General features: G+C 40.3%; 2 protein-coding genes across 3 annotated transcripts; one reads left to right on the top strand and one right to left on the bottom strand.

Moving 5' to 3' along the window:
• Window positions 1-1,400: 1,400 nt before the first annotated feature.
• LOC118416514 (E3 ubiquitin-protein ligase TRIM56-like) lies at window positions 1,401-5,098 on the top strand. The gene is made up of 4 exons (XM_035821635.1): window positions 1,401-2,797; window positions 3,825-3,937; window positions 4,282-4,393; window positions 4,659-5,098. Exons 1-4 carry the CDS (start codon window positions 1,696-1,698, stop codon window positions 4,796-4,798), a joined length of 1,467 nt encoding a protein of 488 aa, XP_035677528.1. The 5' UTR covers window positions 1,401-1,695; the 3' UTR covers window positions 4,799-5,098.
• LOC118416516 (acyl-coenzyme A thioesterase 2, mitochondrial-like) lies at window positions 3,965-15,927 on the bottom strand. 2 transcript variants are annotated; one of them, XM_035821637.1, is made up of 10 exons: window positions 15,631-15,927; window positions 15,090-15,335; window positions 14,531-14,788; window positions 13,454-13,623; window positions 10,628-10,741; window positions 9,825-9,910; window positions 9,434-9,536; window positions 6,247-6,327; window positions 5,490-5,613; window positions 3,965-5,201 (listed from the first exon to the last, which is right to left on the bottom strand). In XM_035821637.1, the coding sequence occupies exons 2-10, from the start codon at window positions 15,331-15,333 to the stop codon at window positions 5,080-5,082; spliced, it is 1,302 nt and encodes a 433-aa protein (XP_035677530.1). In that variant the 5' UTR covers window positions 15,334-15,335; window positions 15,631-15,927; the 3' UTR covers window positions 3,965-5,079. The 2 variants fall into 2 exon arrangements, with proteins under 2 accessions (XP_035677530.1, XP_035677531.1); XM_035821638.1 differs by having other exon boundaries at window positions 15,090-15,313; window positions 15,631-15,924.
• Between the last annotated feature and the right edge of the window lie 286 nt (window positions 15,928-16,213).

Here is a 16,213-nt window from a genome sequence, read left to right as displayed (position 1 = left end):
TGGACAGAATGGGCAAAACCTTTGGTCAGGCGCTACATTATGATACCTGCCTGTTTCTATGTTCAATTTATGACTGCTGATTCTGGGTTATCGCTTTACGAATTTCAAAGTTATATATATCATAAAGGTATGTCTCTTGTTCATAACACTTTTTCGATTTGTTAAGAAAAGACAGTTTTGAATTGCTTTTTATGCGAGCAAACCACTCCTGTATAAATGTATCTTGTAGACGGTAGCGAAGTTGGTCGGCAATGTAATCTAGTTTATACGACTCAGGTTTCATCCATATATGTCCAAAGCCATGGTAATTGAGAATGTCTTTAACATGATTAATCCAGTCATGATCACCAGTAAATACAGTATGAGTTTCTCAAACGATTAAGACAACTATATATCTCAAACGATTAAGACACATATATATCTCAAACGATTAAGACAAATATATACCTCAAACGATTAAGACAAATATACATCTCAAACGATTAAGACAAATATATATATATATATCAAACGATAAAGATTGTCAAAATTAAGGTGCAACAGACGTTCGGGAAACTCGCCATATACAAATAAGTACTTATGAGACCTATAAGAAATATTGTACTTGACTTGAGTTATACAAACACTGTTACACCTGAAACATCAGTTGTTTCTCGCAATTGTCTATAGTCGTGAATTCACGATATCATTTTCCATCCCTGGATTCCTACCATTCACAGACGTACAGAAACAGATTACGAAAAGGGAAACTACATCGGTCGCAACTGCCACAGTAGCCTGCGCCAAATTTGACGTCGTATAGCTCCCAAACGGCTTGTGATGGAACAACCAAAGTTGGTGACTTTTTTTAAAATAATGTTGGCAATAATTTGCAACAAAAAGAGTAAGTTTATAATTTTTCGTGTTGCCATGGTAACGGGTTTCTGAAAGGCATATCTTGCAAAAATCATCAATTTTGGTTTAAACAATGGGATTTTAAGATTTTCTTGCTAAACTATACTTCTTTTCATATATCTTTAATATCTTACACATCTTAGTGTGACATTTATAATCAAATATATTAAATTACCTCTCTGCCTCTTTCCACCAAACACATCGTTTTCAGTTACAATGGTACTATAATGGAACTGAGCGTGTTTAGACTATTTCCTAATTACTTATGCAAATCAAATTCAATTTGCATCATTAATATGTGATTATATGAAGCATCACTTATGCTATCTATCCATAAAAAATCATAACAATCCGTCAGCCCCTTCTTGAGTTATTCCTTTTCAAAGTCTGAAACTAAACCTGTCCTGCAGTTCCAGAACAAGCCACTGTGGGGCCCAAAACCTACACCACTTACTCTCGGCACCAAGAGCTGTCTACCACTCAAAAATCAAAAGCCGCAGCACGTCCAGAACTCGTTCCTCCAAACCCGGAAGTTCCGCTGCAGTACCTAAACAGGACGCCAGGGGCCCGAAATCTAATCGTTTTCAGGTCTCATCGAGACCTACCCATATCCCGAATGACAATACAATCCATCCAAGCGTTCTCGAGTTATTCTGGTCGTCTACATACAAACATTCGCATGTTCTCTGAGCTTGGCTGTCATCGTATCTAGATACCCTCACGTACCATAATAATCCTTTGTTTAACTTAAGCTCAAAGGTAATGTTCCCGACATGACTTGCGGAAACCATTCGAAACAAGATGGCGACCTCAATTCTGAAGGAAATTTCTAACGACTTTCTCGAGTGTCAGATATGCCTGCAATCCTTCCGTGAACCTAAAATACTTCCGTGTCTGCATACTTTTGGCAAGGGATGTCTGGCTGAATATGCCAAAGCCCACTGCGTCGATGGCGACCAAATAGAGTGTCCAACCTGTAGAAGTAAGTCACCACTTCCGGGTGGGACCGTTGACGGACTCAAGAACAACTTCTTCGTCGAAAGTTTGAAGGATACCGTTAACCTTCACAAGACGTTGGAGTCAGAAGGACCAGAAATCGTGTGTAGCAACCCTTATTGTGACTCAAAAGGTCAAGCTACTTCGCGATGTCTTAACTGTGACGAACTGTTGTGTGCCGAGTGTGTATTGGCTCATTTGCGTATCAAAGTGACAAGAGACCATACGGTGTTGGGACTGGATGAGCTAAGGGGAGAGGGGCAAGCGTTAAGTGTGCGACACGTACAGGGACAACCCTGCAGTGAACACCCGGACGAGGTGGTCAAATTCTTCTGTGACACATGTCAGATACCCATGTGTCGCGACTGTGCACTGCTCAAACACAGAGAGCATGCTTTCACTCACCTGAAGGACCATAGCCCATCGGTTAGGGCAAAATTGCAAAATAAGATCGACCAGGTAAAGGCAAAAGCTGACGACTGTCGAGCAATACGCTCTCAGCTGCAGAATCAACTCGAGAAAGAAAAACAGACTGAAGAAAGTATAAACCTTAAGATCGTCGATACAGCCTCAAGGCTGAAGGAAAGTATAATTTCGGAAATAGACAAACGTAAAGAGGCTCTCCTGGCGGAACACAGGAAAATTGCAGCACTCAGACAAAAGCTTTTGTCATCAGAAGAAGATGACGTTGGCACCACTCTTGCTCACTACACAAGTGCTGTGGACTTTGCAGAGAAGCTGGGGTCGTATGGGAGTGACTATGAGGTCACGGTAGTTGGTTCTGAAACCGAGGAACGACTTAGCGTCCTCGGAGGGGAGCAAGTTCCTGATCATGAAGAGTTGCCTCCACTTACCTTTGATCCATCCACCCAGGTGCCTACAGTACACGTGGGATCGGTCCGTGGAGGTAAGGAATTGGACTAGCTTTAGGCCGTAGAATATCTTTGGAATATTCATCAGTAGGGGCTCCGTCAGGTTTCCGGGATAACATTTTTATTCATCTATTTGCAGTTTGCAACCCGAAGTTAACATAAGACCGGTCAATTTCGTTTCGTCGAATCAAACTTTTTCTTGTCGATTGAACAATTTTAATTTCACACACATGTAAACGTCCTAGCAACAACACGGATGAGCTTTTAAGTTAGTATATCTTAAGATTAGTAGTAAAATTTATGGGTAAAGCTATGCGTATTAAACATCTATAACAACATGCCGATGCCAACTAACTTGTTTTGATTGGACTGTTCGGCAAGTTGTTGGCGTTTGAATCCGATGTACGAGGGGCGTTCAATAAGTAATAACTCTGACCCACTTTCAGTTGTCTGATCTAGATGCATGTGTAATGATTCATATCTCTATAGTTTATGCTGCAAAAAAGAGCTCTGACCTAATTGTAGTTTCTGATTTAATGGTGTTTAAACTGAGTTAGTTGTGAAATGGACCAGGTGTGAAATGGGGCTAGTTGAGTGTCGCGCAGTGATCCGGTTTTTGTATTTGAAAGGACGCACACCAAAGGAGACTTTTGATGAAATGAAAGAAACTTATGGTGATGATGCCCCATCATATGACCTTGTAAAACGCTGGCATCCTGAATTCAAACATGGCCGGAAGTCTGTGGAAACAGCTCCCAGACCTGGTCGTTCCTCTTCTGCCATTGATGAGGCATCTGTTGGAGGACAAACCTGGGGTGTCCTACAAAAACGGTGTCCAGAGCTGCATCAAACAATGGGAGAAATGCATAACTCTGGGTGGTTTCTATGAAGAGAAAGACTAATAACTGTGCCAAGTTTCATTAATCTCCTGCTATGGAAAATGAGTCAGAGTTATTACTTATTGAACGCCCCTCGTATTTTATGAACGAACGAAGGCTGATCTTTAGGCTCTGCGTACATCATCATAGTGGGGTACCGTGATTTCCTTTCCTCTTTTTGTAGCTATCAAAGTTTGCGAAAGGAAACTTTCTTGTGGTCATGCTTGTGACGTACAACACTTGCGGGGCCGATGTGAAGACGTCAAAAACAAGAAGGGTTGTTCTAGAGGGCATCAGGTGAGACAATAGAGAAACTGTAGAATATAATCTGTATTGCAATGATATGTGTACATGGTGTAATCACATGATGATGATTACTAAGCAAAATAACGTATTGTACCCCATACAAATATGTGATGACAGCTTGAAGTAATGTTCTAGATGATCATTGATTGGCATTGACAAATACATTTTACTGCCTTATTCTACACCTTGTGGCAAAACGAGCTTTTTTACTTCTAATGCACCAAATCAACAAGGTACTCAATATATGTTTACGGCTGAATATTAAGCTCTCACGTGCATGGGCAGACATGAGCTCTCTAACTAATAAAATTTCCATGCATCGATACCGATTCCAGGTTTTTATCAGGCGGGAATCGGAAAGTCCAAGAACGGTCACGATCGATGATGTCCGCCTTGACGAGTCCGTGGCTTCGTTGAAAGAAAAATACTGCCGTAGGATGAACACAGGTAACTTGCCATTATATAGCCGGCAAGTAGCATTTTAAAACAGCGCGTGTGCGGTACCCAAAATATCAATTTCTTTACATGTGATTAGAATAATTTCATTGACCAAAAAAATCAAGCTGGTTTCAAATGGTGCGATTCTGGCATGAAAGGTTGCCATTGGCACAACGTTTAAATTTTATGATATACAAATGTAACGTGGCATACAATGTTAAAATTACAATTGCCTCTTCCAAGTGCCTTATATAACGTCCTTGCCCATTCACAGATGTGGAAACGTCATTGGTGTTCGGTGGAAAGGCGCTCCGTGATGACCTAACACTGAGAAGCTATGGAATCGGATTTAACAGCACACTGTTCCTGCACAGGACCGGAGAACTCCCAGCGATCAAAGCAGATCAAGAGTAACATCGAGGGGGACTTGCAAGGTGTTAGACAGAAACTTAATAGTATCCTCAATTCAATCTTTTAATTGTAATCTGTTGATACCCTGCCTCATTACAGTAATGTAGCTACAAATTTATCGAGCTACATCGTACTACTCGTACGTATTACATATACCGTTTTTCAGCCGACTTTCTTGAACGACATCTATTGTCAAAATCAATATGTTTAAGAAGGAACAACTGACCCTTACCAGATATTAGCCTGAGTACCAGTTAATGATAATTCTAAATCATCGTAGGCCATTAAAGCTTGCTTTGTGCACTCGTGTCTACATGCGTCTTGAAGAAATCCAGGATCTTGTGCCAAGAGTCCTCCTGGGCCGCGGCATGGCTTTTAGGCTCCCCACCCGCGAGAATGCACATCTCTAGAAAATACAAACATCGGTGGTTTAAAACAAGGCATTGTTGACCATTGTTGTAACAACAATTTCTAACTTCAGACCCAACAGCCCGAAGGATACAAACCTATGTGAAGAAATAATAGAGTTTCGGGGTGGCTAACTAAGGTGTTTAATACCCTGTTTAGCTACCAACATGCCAAATGTCAGGCTGATCCAGTAAAAGGATCTTGCATGATTTACAGGTGCGAAGACACAAATCCAGAAACAACCAGACATATATGTGTAAATAAAAGCTGCAACGGTGTCGCTCACGGGAGACGCCATGGTATGTCAGACCGCAGTGGGGCGTGTACGGCGGCTCGATCAGGTGACCTGTCCTTGGGTACTGCAGCAGGGTGTAGTTCGTCTTCCCGTGAGCCTTCATTCTACCAATGGCCTGAGAAATGAAGCGATTCATGATAAAACTTACAGGTGCGCATGTGCATTGTGGCGACACAATGGATCACGATGTTAACTGGTTCATACAGAAGATTGCTATGGTTAAGGATTTTTGCCTGGTTTCGGAAAACTTGTTCCCCCTCCGGAGATATCGATGGTCAACATGACGAGGAAGTATCAAACATGGGAAAATATGTCGTATAGTAACATTGAAGTGACATTAGTACTAGTAAGGATCAGTAAGGTATCCATGAGAGAAGTTGTGAAAATGGAACAAGTTCTCTAGTACATATTGCCAAGTGATACGCATCAAACGAGACAACCATACTAGTTTCACTTTGTCACAGTTTGTGCACTTCTTTACAATACAGGGATAATGGACTTGTTGGCCGTGGTGCTATATTTTGTCGATTTAACGCAATTTTTATGTTCTCTATTTTGAAATTTAGGCATCTTGTGCATTCTTGAAGACAATACAACCGAGTTGGACCGGACCTAGTCATGTCGATATTTGGTCAGTTCTATCGGAATTCGCTACACCTTTTGGTCAGTAGTTTCTGAGATACGACGGCCAAAATGATTGCTAGATTACGACACTTTTACAAAGTAACTCACTGTACAAATAGAATACCTGATTCGCATAGAGAACTGATTTTGTCATGAGATCATCCTCCCCTGCCACAAACATGATGGGGCACTGTGCTTTCTCCACCTTAAAAAAACAACAACAAACATACTAACAACAAAAACATACTATTCACCCCCTAACAAACATTTGATGCAGCTGGCCATCTGTTGTGTCGCAAAGCCATTAGGTTTGACTTGAAAAACGCGGGGAAAATCCCTTCAATTTTGCTCTGAATTGTTCTCCCTATATCGAGGGAATGTAATGATTGCAACTTTGGCGAAACTTAATAGACAATATTAAGGATATGATAATACTTATGGAGTGGCTATTGACACGATGATACTTCTAATAGCCTGAGACATCATTCTTTGCATATTTTTACTCTTTATTAATTAAACCCAAAGGTTTTACGACACCACCGGACTACATAGATCAGCAATAATGTTGTAAAACCATGTTTCTGCACAGGAAGTGTTTATTGGCATAAACATCCAGTCAAGAACAGAAATTTCTGCAATGTTGACAGGATGATTCTGTCAACGAGAGCTGAGATTTGATCTAATTATGAACTCACGTGAATGTAGCGATCGAACAATTGTATTTATCACCTGTGCGTGCTAATGTTCTTTGGTTGCTACTGTGGCAGTTGCGACCGATATAGTTTCCCTTTTCGTCGACATCGACGATATCAGTGAAAACTAAAACCATCACAACAGGCAAAAAAATTATGTACCTTTAACGTCATTAGTACAAAAAATTGCCGTAATGAAGTCTGCTATGGGGGCAATAAAAATCGTACGACGAGGGAGGAACTTTGAACATGTTCAAAATCCATTTCAGCTCTATTTTTCGTCATAGGACGCTCCCCGATTTACTATGATTTACTGCGATTGGCGCAGGTACGCTCTTATGACCTCATTGTACGATGTACTACGCGCTTTATGACAACGGATTTATATATTTAAACTAGAGTTCGGCGACCTCATACCTCCATGAAAATTTAAAGCTTTTGTAAATTTCATGCAATTGACTAACACATTAACATAATTTATACATGGCGTTGTTCAGCATTGACTAACGTACACATGTCACAATTCTAAAATTCCCATTATTAATCATAAAGCAGTTTTGCAATTTTTACATAAATTATGCAAATAAGTTCCTCATTACCATATTTGGTATCTGCTTATATTCCACCTATCATAATTAACATCTGTTACATTTATTAAAGTCCAGTTATTGAAAGTAACGGAATTATACAATTTCCTCATTAATTATGCAAATCAACTCTCCATTTGCATAACATGTATATCATTATGAACATCTTTGCCTAAGGTACCCGCATGCCTAATATGATGCCAATCCGTCAATCCTTTCTGCATTTATCCCCTTTGGAATGTCTTGACAAAAATGCCCCTGCAGTTCCCAAATTGAATGTTAGGGGGCTGAAATTTGCTCCACTTTGTCATGACACTGAAAGCTATCTACTACCCAAATATCAAGACCATATCACATCTGGGACAAGAGATACATAGAAAAAATTGCTATGATAGAATATTCTCATTAATTATGCAAATGTGCTCATATTATGCATAATTGGTATTGTACTTTGTACAACATTGTCTAAGGTACCTACATACCAAAAATCATGAAAATCCGTTGTTCCCTTCTTGAGTTATCGTCTTCAGAAGTTTTTGACAAAAATGCCCCTGCTATCCCACTTTTTTCACTTATTCCTGAGCACAAGAGCTATCTAATACTCTAAAATCGTGACCATAGCTTGTTCAGAACACGAGATAGTGAAACCGGAAGTTGCGCTGCAGTACCAAGGGAAGCCGCTAGGGGGCCCAAAATCTAATCATTTCTAGCTTTCATCACACCCCACCGACACACCAAGTATGTAAGTAATCCATCCAGCCGTTCTTGAGTTATCTTGTTGACAGACAGACAGACACACACACACACACACAAACGCAGGGTGAACTAGAGTTCGGCGACTTCATACCTCCATGAAAATTTAGAGCTTTTGTAAATTTCATGCAATTAACTAAGACATTAACAGAATTTATGCGTGTTGTTGTTCATCATTGACTAACGTACACATGTCATTATACACAAGTATAAAATTCCAATCATTAGACTTAAAGCGGCTTTGCAAATTTTTGCATAAATTATGCAAATAAGTTCCCCATTACCATATTTGGTATCTGCTTATATTCCTTCTATCATAATTAATAAGTGTTACATTTATTGAAGTCCAGTTATTAGTAATAATGGCATTATACAATTTCCTCATTAATTATGCAAATAAGCTCCGCATTTGCATAACATGTATATCATTATGAACACCTTTGCCTAAGCTACCTGCACCCCTAAAATGATGCCAATCCGTCAATCCTTTCTGCAGTTATCCACTTAAAATGTCTTGACAAAAACGCCCCTGCAGTTCCGAAATTACATGTTAGGGGGCTGAAATCTGCCCCACTTTGTCATGTCACTGCAAGCTATCTACCACCCAAATGTCAAGACTACATCATATCCGGGACAAGAGATACATTGAAAAAACTGGCATGATAGAATATTCTCATTAATTATGCAAATTTACTCCTATTTTGCATAATTGGTATCTTATCTTGTACAACATTGTCTAAGGTACCTACATAGAAAAAATCATGAAAATCCATTGTTCCCTTCTTGAGTTATCCTCTTCAGAAGTTTTTGACAAAAATGCCCCTGCTATCCCAAAACTAGTCGGTAGGGGGCCAAAACTTATGTCACTTATTCCTGAGCACAAGAGCTATCTAACACTCAAAAATCGTGACCATAGCGTGTTCAGAACACGAGATAGCAAAACCGGAAGTTGCGCTGCAGTACCAAGGGAAGCCGCTAGGGGGCCCAAAATCACTTCTAGCTTTCATCGCACCCCACCAACACACCAAGTATGAAACTAATCCATCCAGCCGTTCTTGAGTTATCTTGTTGACAGACAGACAGACAGACACACACACACACACACACACACAAACGCTGGGTAAAATATAACCTCCATGACATTTCATGGAGGTAACTATAACCTCCATGACATTTCATGGAGGTAACTATTCCTTCCGATTCTCCCCCGACTTACGACGCACTGCGCTTATTCTGCGCATCGCAAGGAATCGCACGCGCATTGTGACCGGGGCTTTACCTGAATGCATGCTTTCAGACCAGGTTCTTGTGTGCAGTCCTCTATGACATTCCTTGTGTCAATATACCCCTCGTTGCTGAATACAGCCCGATTCAGGTCATAACTGGAAATAGACAAACTAGGAGTTAAAGGTGATCAAGATAATTATTTCATAACATACAGTGAACAATCTATCTGCATCTATCTATCTAGATCTATATATCTATCTAATCTATATCTATTTGCCTATCTGTATTTATCTACCTAGATACAGATAGACATATAGATAAAGATGGATAATTACAGATAGATAGATAGATAGATTGATCGATAGTTAATGTTCTCTCCCCTATGCATCTCAGCACTGACGTTACTGGTGTCGCTGAATATCAAGATTAGTGAATGAGCTTACTGTACACAAGGCAAGACTCCGTCCTTGTAATGTAGTGGAGCAATGGTCACCGCAATGAGAGATGACGTCACTGTAACAGCAGAGACCTGTGTAACAAGTGAACCACCATCATCCATCGGCGAAATGTTTCACCAATCAGGAGCCCACATTTAATATCGATACTTAGGCTGACAATGTAACCATCGTCCATCCAGCATCCGTATCATGGATTTCATTTACCGGCCCATTATGGCCCATTACAGATTACATGATGATATTTATGTTTCCGAACGAGTTGGAAGACATTTTATTTTTGCTGGCCTATCGGCTGTGTTCTTTTTCTTTTTCAAACTTTATCCAATCAAATTTCAGAAAGCCTGATGACGTCAGCAATCCAGCGTCATATACATTTAAAAATCACCATGAGGGGACGAAGGTTCGTGACCAACGTCGGAATCTTTTAATCTATTCTTCTTTTCTTTTTTTCTTTTTCAGATATAGATACAAAGCTTCCATCTTGCGAACAGGGCATTGTACGTTTGACAACGGTCTTTTTTTCTGACGATTTTTTCCCCTTCGGAAGCATCCTGCATTAACGTCGAAAATGTGTCTTTTGTAGTTCTTTAAAATGTTTGTCATTTAATGCTTCAACTAGTACAATGGATGGTTACATGTCACAAATACTGTAACAAAGAATGCTCTCTAGGGATGCTTCGTAATGGCAAAGGGGCACGAAAACACCAACACAATTCATTACTTTGTTTTACATCAGTTGCACATTTGGGATACAGGAACAAAACCTGCAACTCGTGTTCTGTTTATACCTTGCTCATGTATGACGCCATGCATAAGGCTAGCTCTCCTCCGTATGAAGTGCCTAAAACACCCACGCCATGGCTCCGGACGTTTGGGAGGCTCAGCAACCAGTCCGCCGCTTCCTGTAAGGAGGTTAAAAAGGGTACATCAAAACTTTCAAGACCGGTCCTGACTTTTGCCGATTTCTAGGTTTTCACAGAGGTGGTCGGGGCTAGGAGGTCGGTCTAGTTAACTAGTGATACTTAAGAGTCATTAGTAGTAATAAGGGTGAACCAGACGAATTTATGCAAATGAGATGCAAATATATTCATGATATGCAAATGTATTCATGAGATGCAAATTTATGCATAACTAATAATTAATTTATTCATAACTTATTCATAATTTATTATTAATTTATTCATAACTAATAAATAACTTATTCATAACTAATAATTAATTTATTCATAATTTAGAATTAATTTATGCATAACTTAGAATTAATTTATTCATAATTTAGAATTAATTTGTTCATAATTTATAATTAATTTATTCATAACTGATAATTTATTTATTCATAACTGATAATTAATCTATTCATAATTTAGAATAATTTATGCATAACTAAGAATTAATTTATTCATAATTTAGACTAAATTCATTCATGATAGCAAGTAATTAATCTACCCACCCACCCACCCATCCATCCACTCACCCACCCATCCACCCACCTATCCATCCTTCTTTATTGACCCATCTCTATATACTTAGATATCTATCGATATCGAAGATATGTGTGCGTGTGTGTGTATCTGCAAGGGGTGAGTCACTCATGAGTGACTCATTTTAATTGCATTTGCACATATGTGTGATTGAATTATTTCTTAAGAGTTGTAAAGCACGTGACGTACATGGTAAACATACCCAATCGGCCATAGTGTTGTGAAGCACGTGACCTACTTTAGAACCATATCCAATCAACAATAGAGTTATGGAGCTCGTGGCCCACTTGACAAACATACGTCAAGGTCACTGTCAGCTTTATCTATGGATAAAATTATCGTTAATTATGAATGATAAATTGATCATAAATTGATTTCATATACAATGGAGCATGTGACCTAATTTACAAACATGCGTCAAAGGTCACTGACAGGTTATGAATGAATTAATTATTGATTATGCATAAATTGATTATTCGTCATGTATAGATTAATTACTTGCTATTATGAATGAATTTAGTCTAAATTATGAATAAATTAATTCTTAGTTATGCATAAATTATTCTAAATTATGAATAGATTAATTATCAGTTATGAATAAATAAATTATCAGTTATGAATAAATTAATTATAAATTATGAATAAATTAATTATAAATTATGAATAAATTAATTCTAAGTTATGCATAAATTAATTCTAAATTATGAATAAATTAATTATTAGTTATGAATAAATTATTTATTAGTTATGAATAAATTAATAATAAATTATGAATAAGTTATGAATAAATTAATTATTAGTTATGCATAAATTTGCATCTCATGAATACATTTGCATATCATGAATATATTTGCATCTCATTTGCATAAATTCGTCTGGTTCACCCTTATTACTACTGTCATTCAATTCATCAACAACTGAAATGCAGTATAGAAAATTATCTTCGTCTTTCATTTAGTCTGAGCTGTGTATGTTTAATCTATCTTTATCAACAGTCAGTCATCCTCCTAGACTATATCGATGTTTATGATATGAGAGCAATAAATATAGCCAAAGTCAAGCCAGATTTTTGCCAATGCCAAATGTATCTGGAGCATGCAGCCCTCACCTGGTCAGAAACCCGGACTCCGTCTGCAGAAGAAAGATGTCTCCACACCGTTCCTGGTAGATGTGCGGGTTCAGCTGGTATCTAGCTGTAACCCTAACCCTGCCCTTATTAAAGGGGCATTCCACTCCAGAAGGGGGTGGTGTTTTGATTCCAATAGATAATGTGGCAATGAATGTATTATCAGCCTAATTTTGTAGAATTCACCTTGGGACGAATTGCGCGATGTGTGCTTTGTAAAGCAATATGACACTGACTAAACCCATGCAGTCCCTACCCATGCATTCCCTACACGCATAGACACTTTGTTTATCGTGCATATTTTCGGAATAAATGAGGATCGCTAAGCACGCCGAGAAGGAAAATTGCTCAGAAGATAGCAAAGAACGTTACTTCATTACTTTGTAAAATTAATATCTATCGGAAAATAACACTCCCGTGTGGAGTGGAATGCCCCTTTAACCCCTAACCTAGCCGAGGAGATAGGGTTGGGAAAACGTATTTATTTGCATAATATATATCTATGTATCCCTACCCCTATCCCTTACCCTATAACCCTAACCCTAATCCTAACCTTACCCTAACCCTAATCCTAACCTAACCCTACCCCTAACCTTACCCTTACCCTAACCCTAACCCTAACCTTACCCTAGCCCTAACCATAACCCTAACCCTAACCCTACCCTAACCCTAACCTTACCTTAACTCTAACCCTAATCTTACCCTAACCCTAACCCTAACCCTACCCCTACCCCTAACCCTAACCCTAACCCTACCCCTAACCCTAACCCTAACCCTAACCTTACCCTTACCTTAACCCTAACCCTAACCCTAACCCTAACCTTACCCTAACCCTAACCCTACCCTTACCCTAACCTACAAATAAAAAAGAATACGTTTTCCCAATGAGGTTGTATCATGCCTATCGCCTCGGCTACCCCTAACCCCACCCTAATCCTTACCTCTAATACGCGTGACTACCACTATGAAACAAATATCTGACGGAGCAAAAGTGTGGCGCGACATACCTCAAAATAATCCAGATTAGTGACACCAATGGTTTTTGGGAGGTCGTCAAAAGCAAAGTGAGCCAGAGCCAGCGCAGCAAAACCTCGTGATGCCAGCAACGCCGCGCGGTACTCGGGCAAGCCTCCAGCGGAACCATAGATGTCTATAACTCCGGCGAACGGACCGTCGCCTGTGTTGGGCATGTTGTGCATGTTTTAATTAGATGTAAGGGAAGCCACAAAGGTGGTAATTAGTACTCTCCAAGCAGAACTTAGGCTCCGGCTGTTTTTAACGTCTTTAAGGCGTTTTAATCGGGCTTTCTTAGTTTCTATTTTGTACCGTTTTCTTGATGTCTCGCGGCAAGTTGTTCTGTCATCTCACAACACCTGCACTCTTCAGCCACCTGTCTTCCTTTCTGGTCCTGTGCCGTCGTCTTAGTTCGGGAGCCAAGATTAGGCCGGGAGACATCAAGAAAACGGTACAAATAGAAGGCCTGATAAAAACGCCTAAAACACGTCAAAAATAGCCGGAGCTGAACCTCTGCTTGGAGAGTAGGTAATTTCATGAAATTGGCAACGGCAGAGATAGTGCCCTTGAAATCTGTAATCCCGTGCACAGTTGCTCAAGATCTCAGGTTTGAACATTGTTTTTTCTATAACAAAATAGACTCGGAGGTAATGTTATAGCTTTAGTTTGAATGTTTGTGCGTATGTTTGTGTTTCTGTAGCAATGACTTAAGATACTCTGGATAGATTTCGATGATGTGTAAGAAGTTGCTGTGAACCCAAAGGTCAAGGTCAATTTTAGGCCCTCTTTCGGACAACCTTGGTGCTGCAGCAGAACTTCCGGTTCGGTTACGTATCGTCTGAGGCCCGGGCATGCTATATTTCGGCGACTAGATAGCTTTTACTGTAAGGAATAAGTGGTGTAGGTTTAAAGTCCTAAAATCCTATAATCATACCATATTTTTGCATAATCAATCAGGCATGAAAAAACAAGACATTTACAAAAGCTCCAAATATTTCATGGAGGTATGTATCTCCAAGATCTTATTTTTTGTGTACAGAAATGCCGGACTCTGCATTGCGCCAACTCACCCGGAGGTAGAAACAGCGTTCCTCGGACACGCCCTTCTCTCACCGGTACCCTCTTCACTCCGCCCCCCATGCACCATCTCTCCACAGTTGTAGTCGCGAGCCAGGGCAGGTTCTCTTCTCCCATCACATCCACGTGCCCTTCATGAACCCGCACATCTACCAGGAACGGTGTGGAGACATCTTTCTTCTGCAGACGGAGTCCGGGTTTCTGACCAGGTGAGGGCTGCATGCTCCAGAACAGACCCATCTGGTCAACACCTGAAAGTTAGACAAATAAACTAAAATCCTTCAACAGCTAAAACTATTTAGATAATAGCTCTTATGGATATAACACGGGTGTCAGAATTATCATTTCTATTTGTAGTTTATACATATCCCTCCCTGGTTGCCTTCTAGATCTAATTTAGCATCAGAGAATTTTGCTTCCTGTGTATACGTAGCCATGTATGCCCATCTTTACAGAATGGTGAAAGTATATGTAGCTGGCATATGCATGCGTTTCCATCCACATGCTACATTATGTACAGATTGGTAACATATAGAACATTGTGGTACATACCAGTATACAACCCTCCCAGTGAAGGCTGTTTGGCCACGACAACCCTTCCTGTGTCGTCAGCCCTGTAATGTGCGTATGACTGGAAGCGGGCGGTCCCCTCCGACAGTCGTGCATGTAAGGTGACTGGTTGTCTGGGAGCCAGTCTCTCCACGGTGATGTCCACCTTGTCATCAACCAGGGCTGTGGCTGGAGTCACCAGCAGTCGAGCCTGGCTGCTCATTTTTCTGAAACAATTGGGCAACATCCCTGAGGACTTTTCGTTACAATCATTCACACTCGGGAAAATAGCTACATGTTTGAACGCTGGATAGATTGAATTAATGCATTGTTATGCGTAGGGTTAGGGTCAGCCCACGCCTCGCTTTTCTCTCCAAGGGTTTACTGGCGGTGTTGGAACAGATATTTGTCAGGGGTGAAATGGTTTCGTGTGGCCTGATTTATGCTTGATATAATACACTGTGCCGTGCCGCACAAATTACCGTGTAAAGCCCATGCACACGCAGACGTTTAACAGGAACAGACAGACACACAGGCGACTTACCGAAGTATTGGCTGTCTCTATGGAATTCCCACGACCTGATTCTTTACTACGGTTCTCCCACGTAACCTGATCATCCGATGTGCACCTATCATTGCGTACGGGTTCGGAGTCCACCCAGTTATGCAAATAAGATCTTAATCAGCAAACTGACTACTTAGCATTAGACAAAGCTGTCGATGGCTGACCTACTTATGGAAGAAATAAGCCTTCTCACACTAGTTACCACGCATGCGTGGGTGAAAGGAACTCTGGGTAATATGTCAAAGTTGAAGGCCCTCAGACGTCAACAGTCTCGTCTCTAGCGTTGTTTCGATTTGTGAAATAATGTCCGGAACGTAATGGCGCCTGCAAAATGGCGGAATTTTTACATACAAGTCAGGGGCCTTCACCTTTAAAATTCCTGCCGCCCGCACATGCACATGAGTAGTGGAATCTACCTAATAAAGAGCTTATATACGGATACCGGTCTTTCCACTTTCACCTGCGAAGCTTCTGAAACCGTCGCCAATGACACCAATAAGCCTTCTCACACTAGTTACCACGCATGCGCGGGTGAAAGGAACCCAGAGTAATATGTCAAAGT

This window comes from Branchiostoma floridae, chromosome 5 (genome assembly GCF_000003815.2).
Source record: "Branchiostoma floridae strain S238N-H82 chromosome 5, Bfl_VNyyK, whole genome shotgun sequence".
Classification (NCBI taxonomy): domain Eukaryota; kingdom Metazoa; phylum Chordata; class Leptocardii; order Amphioxiformes; family Branchiostomatidae; genus Branchiostoma; species Branchiostoma floridae.
The sequence above is the reverse complement of the archived record's forward strand: the minus strand, read 5'-3'. Positions and strand labels throughout refer to the sequence as shown.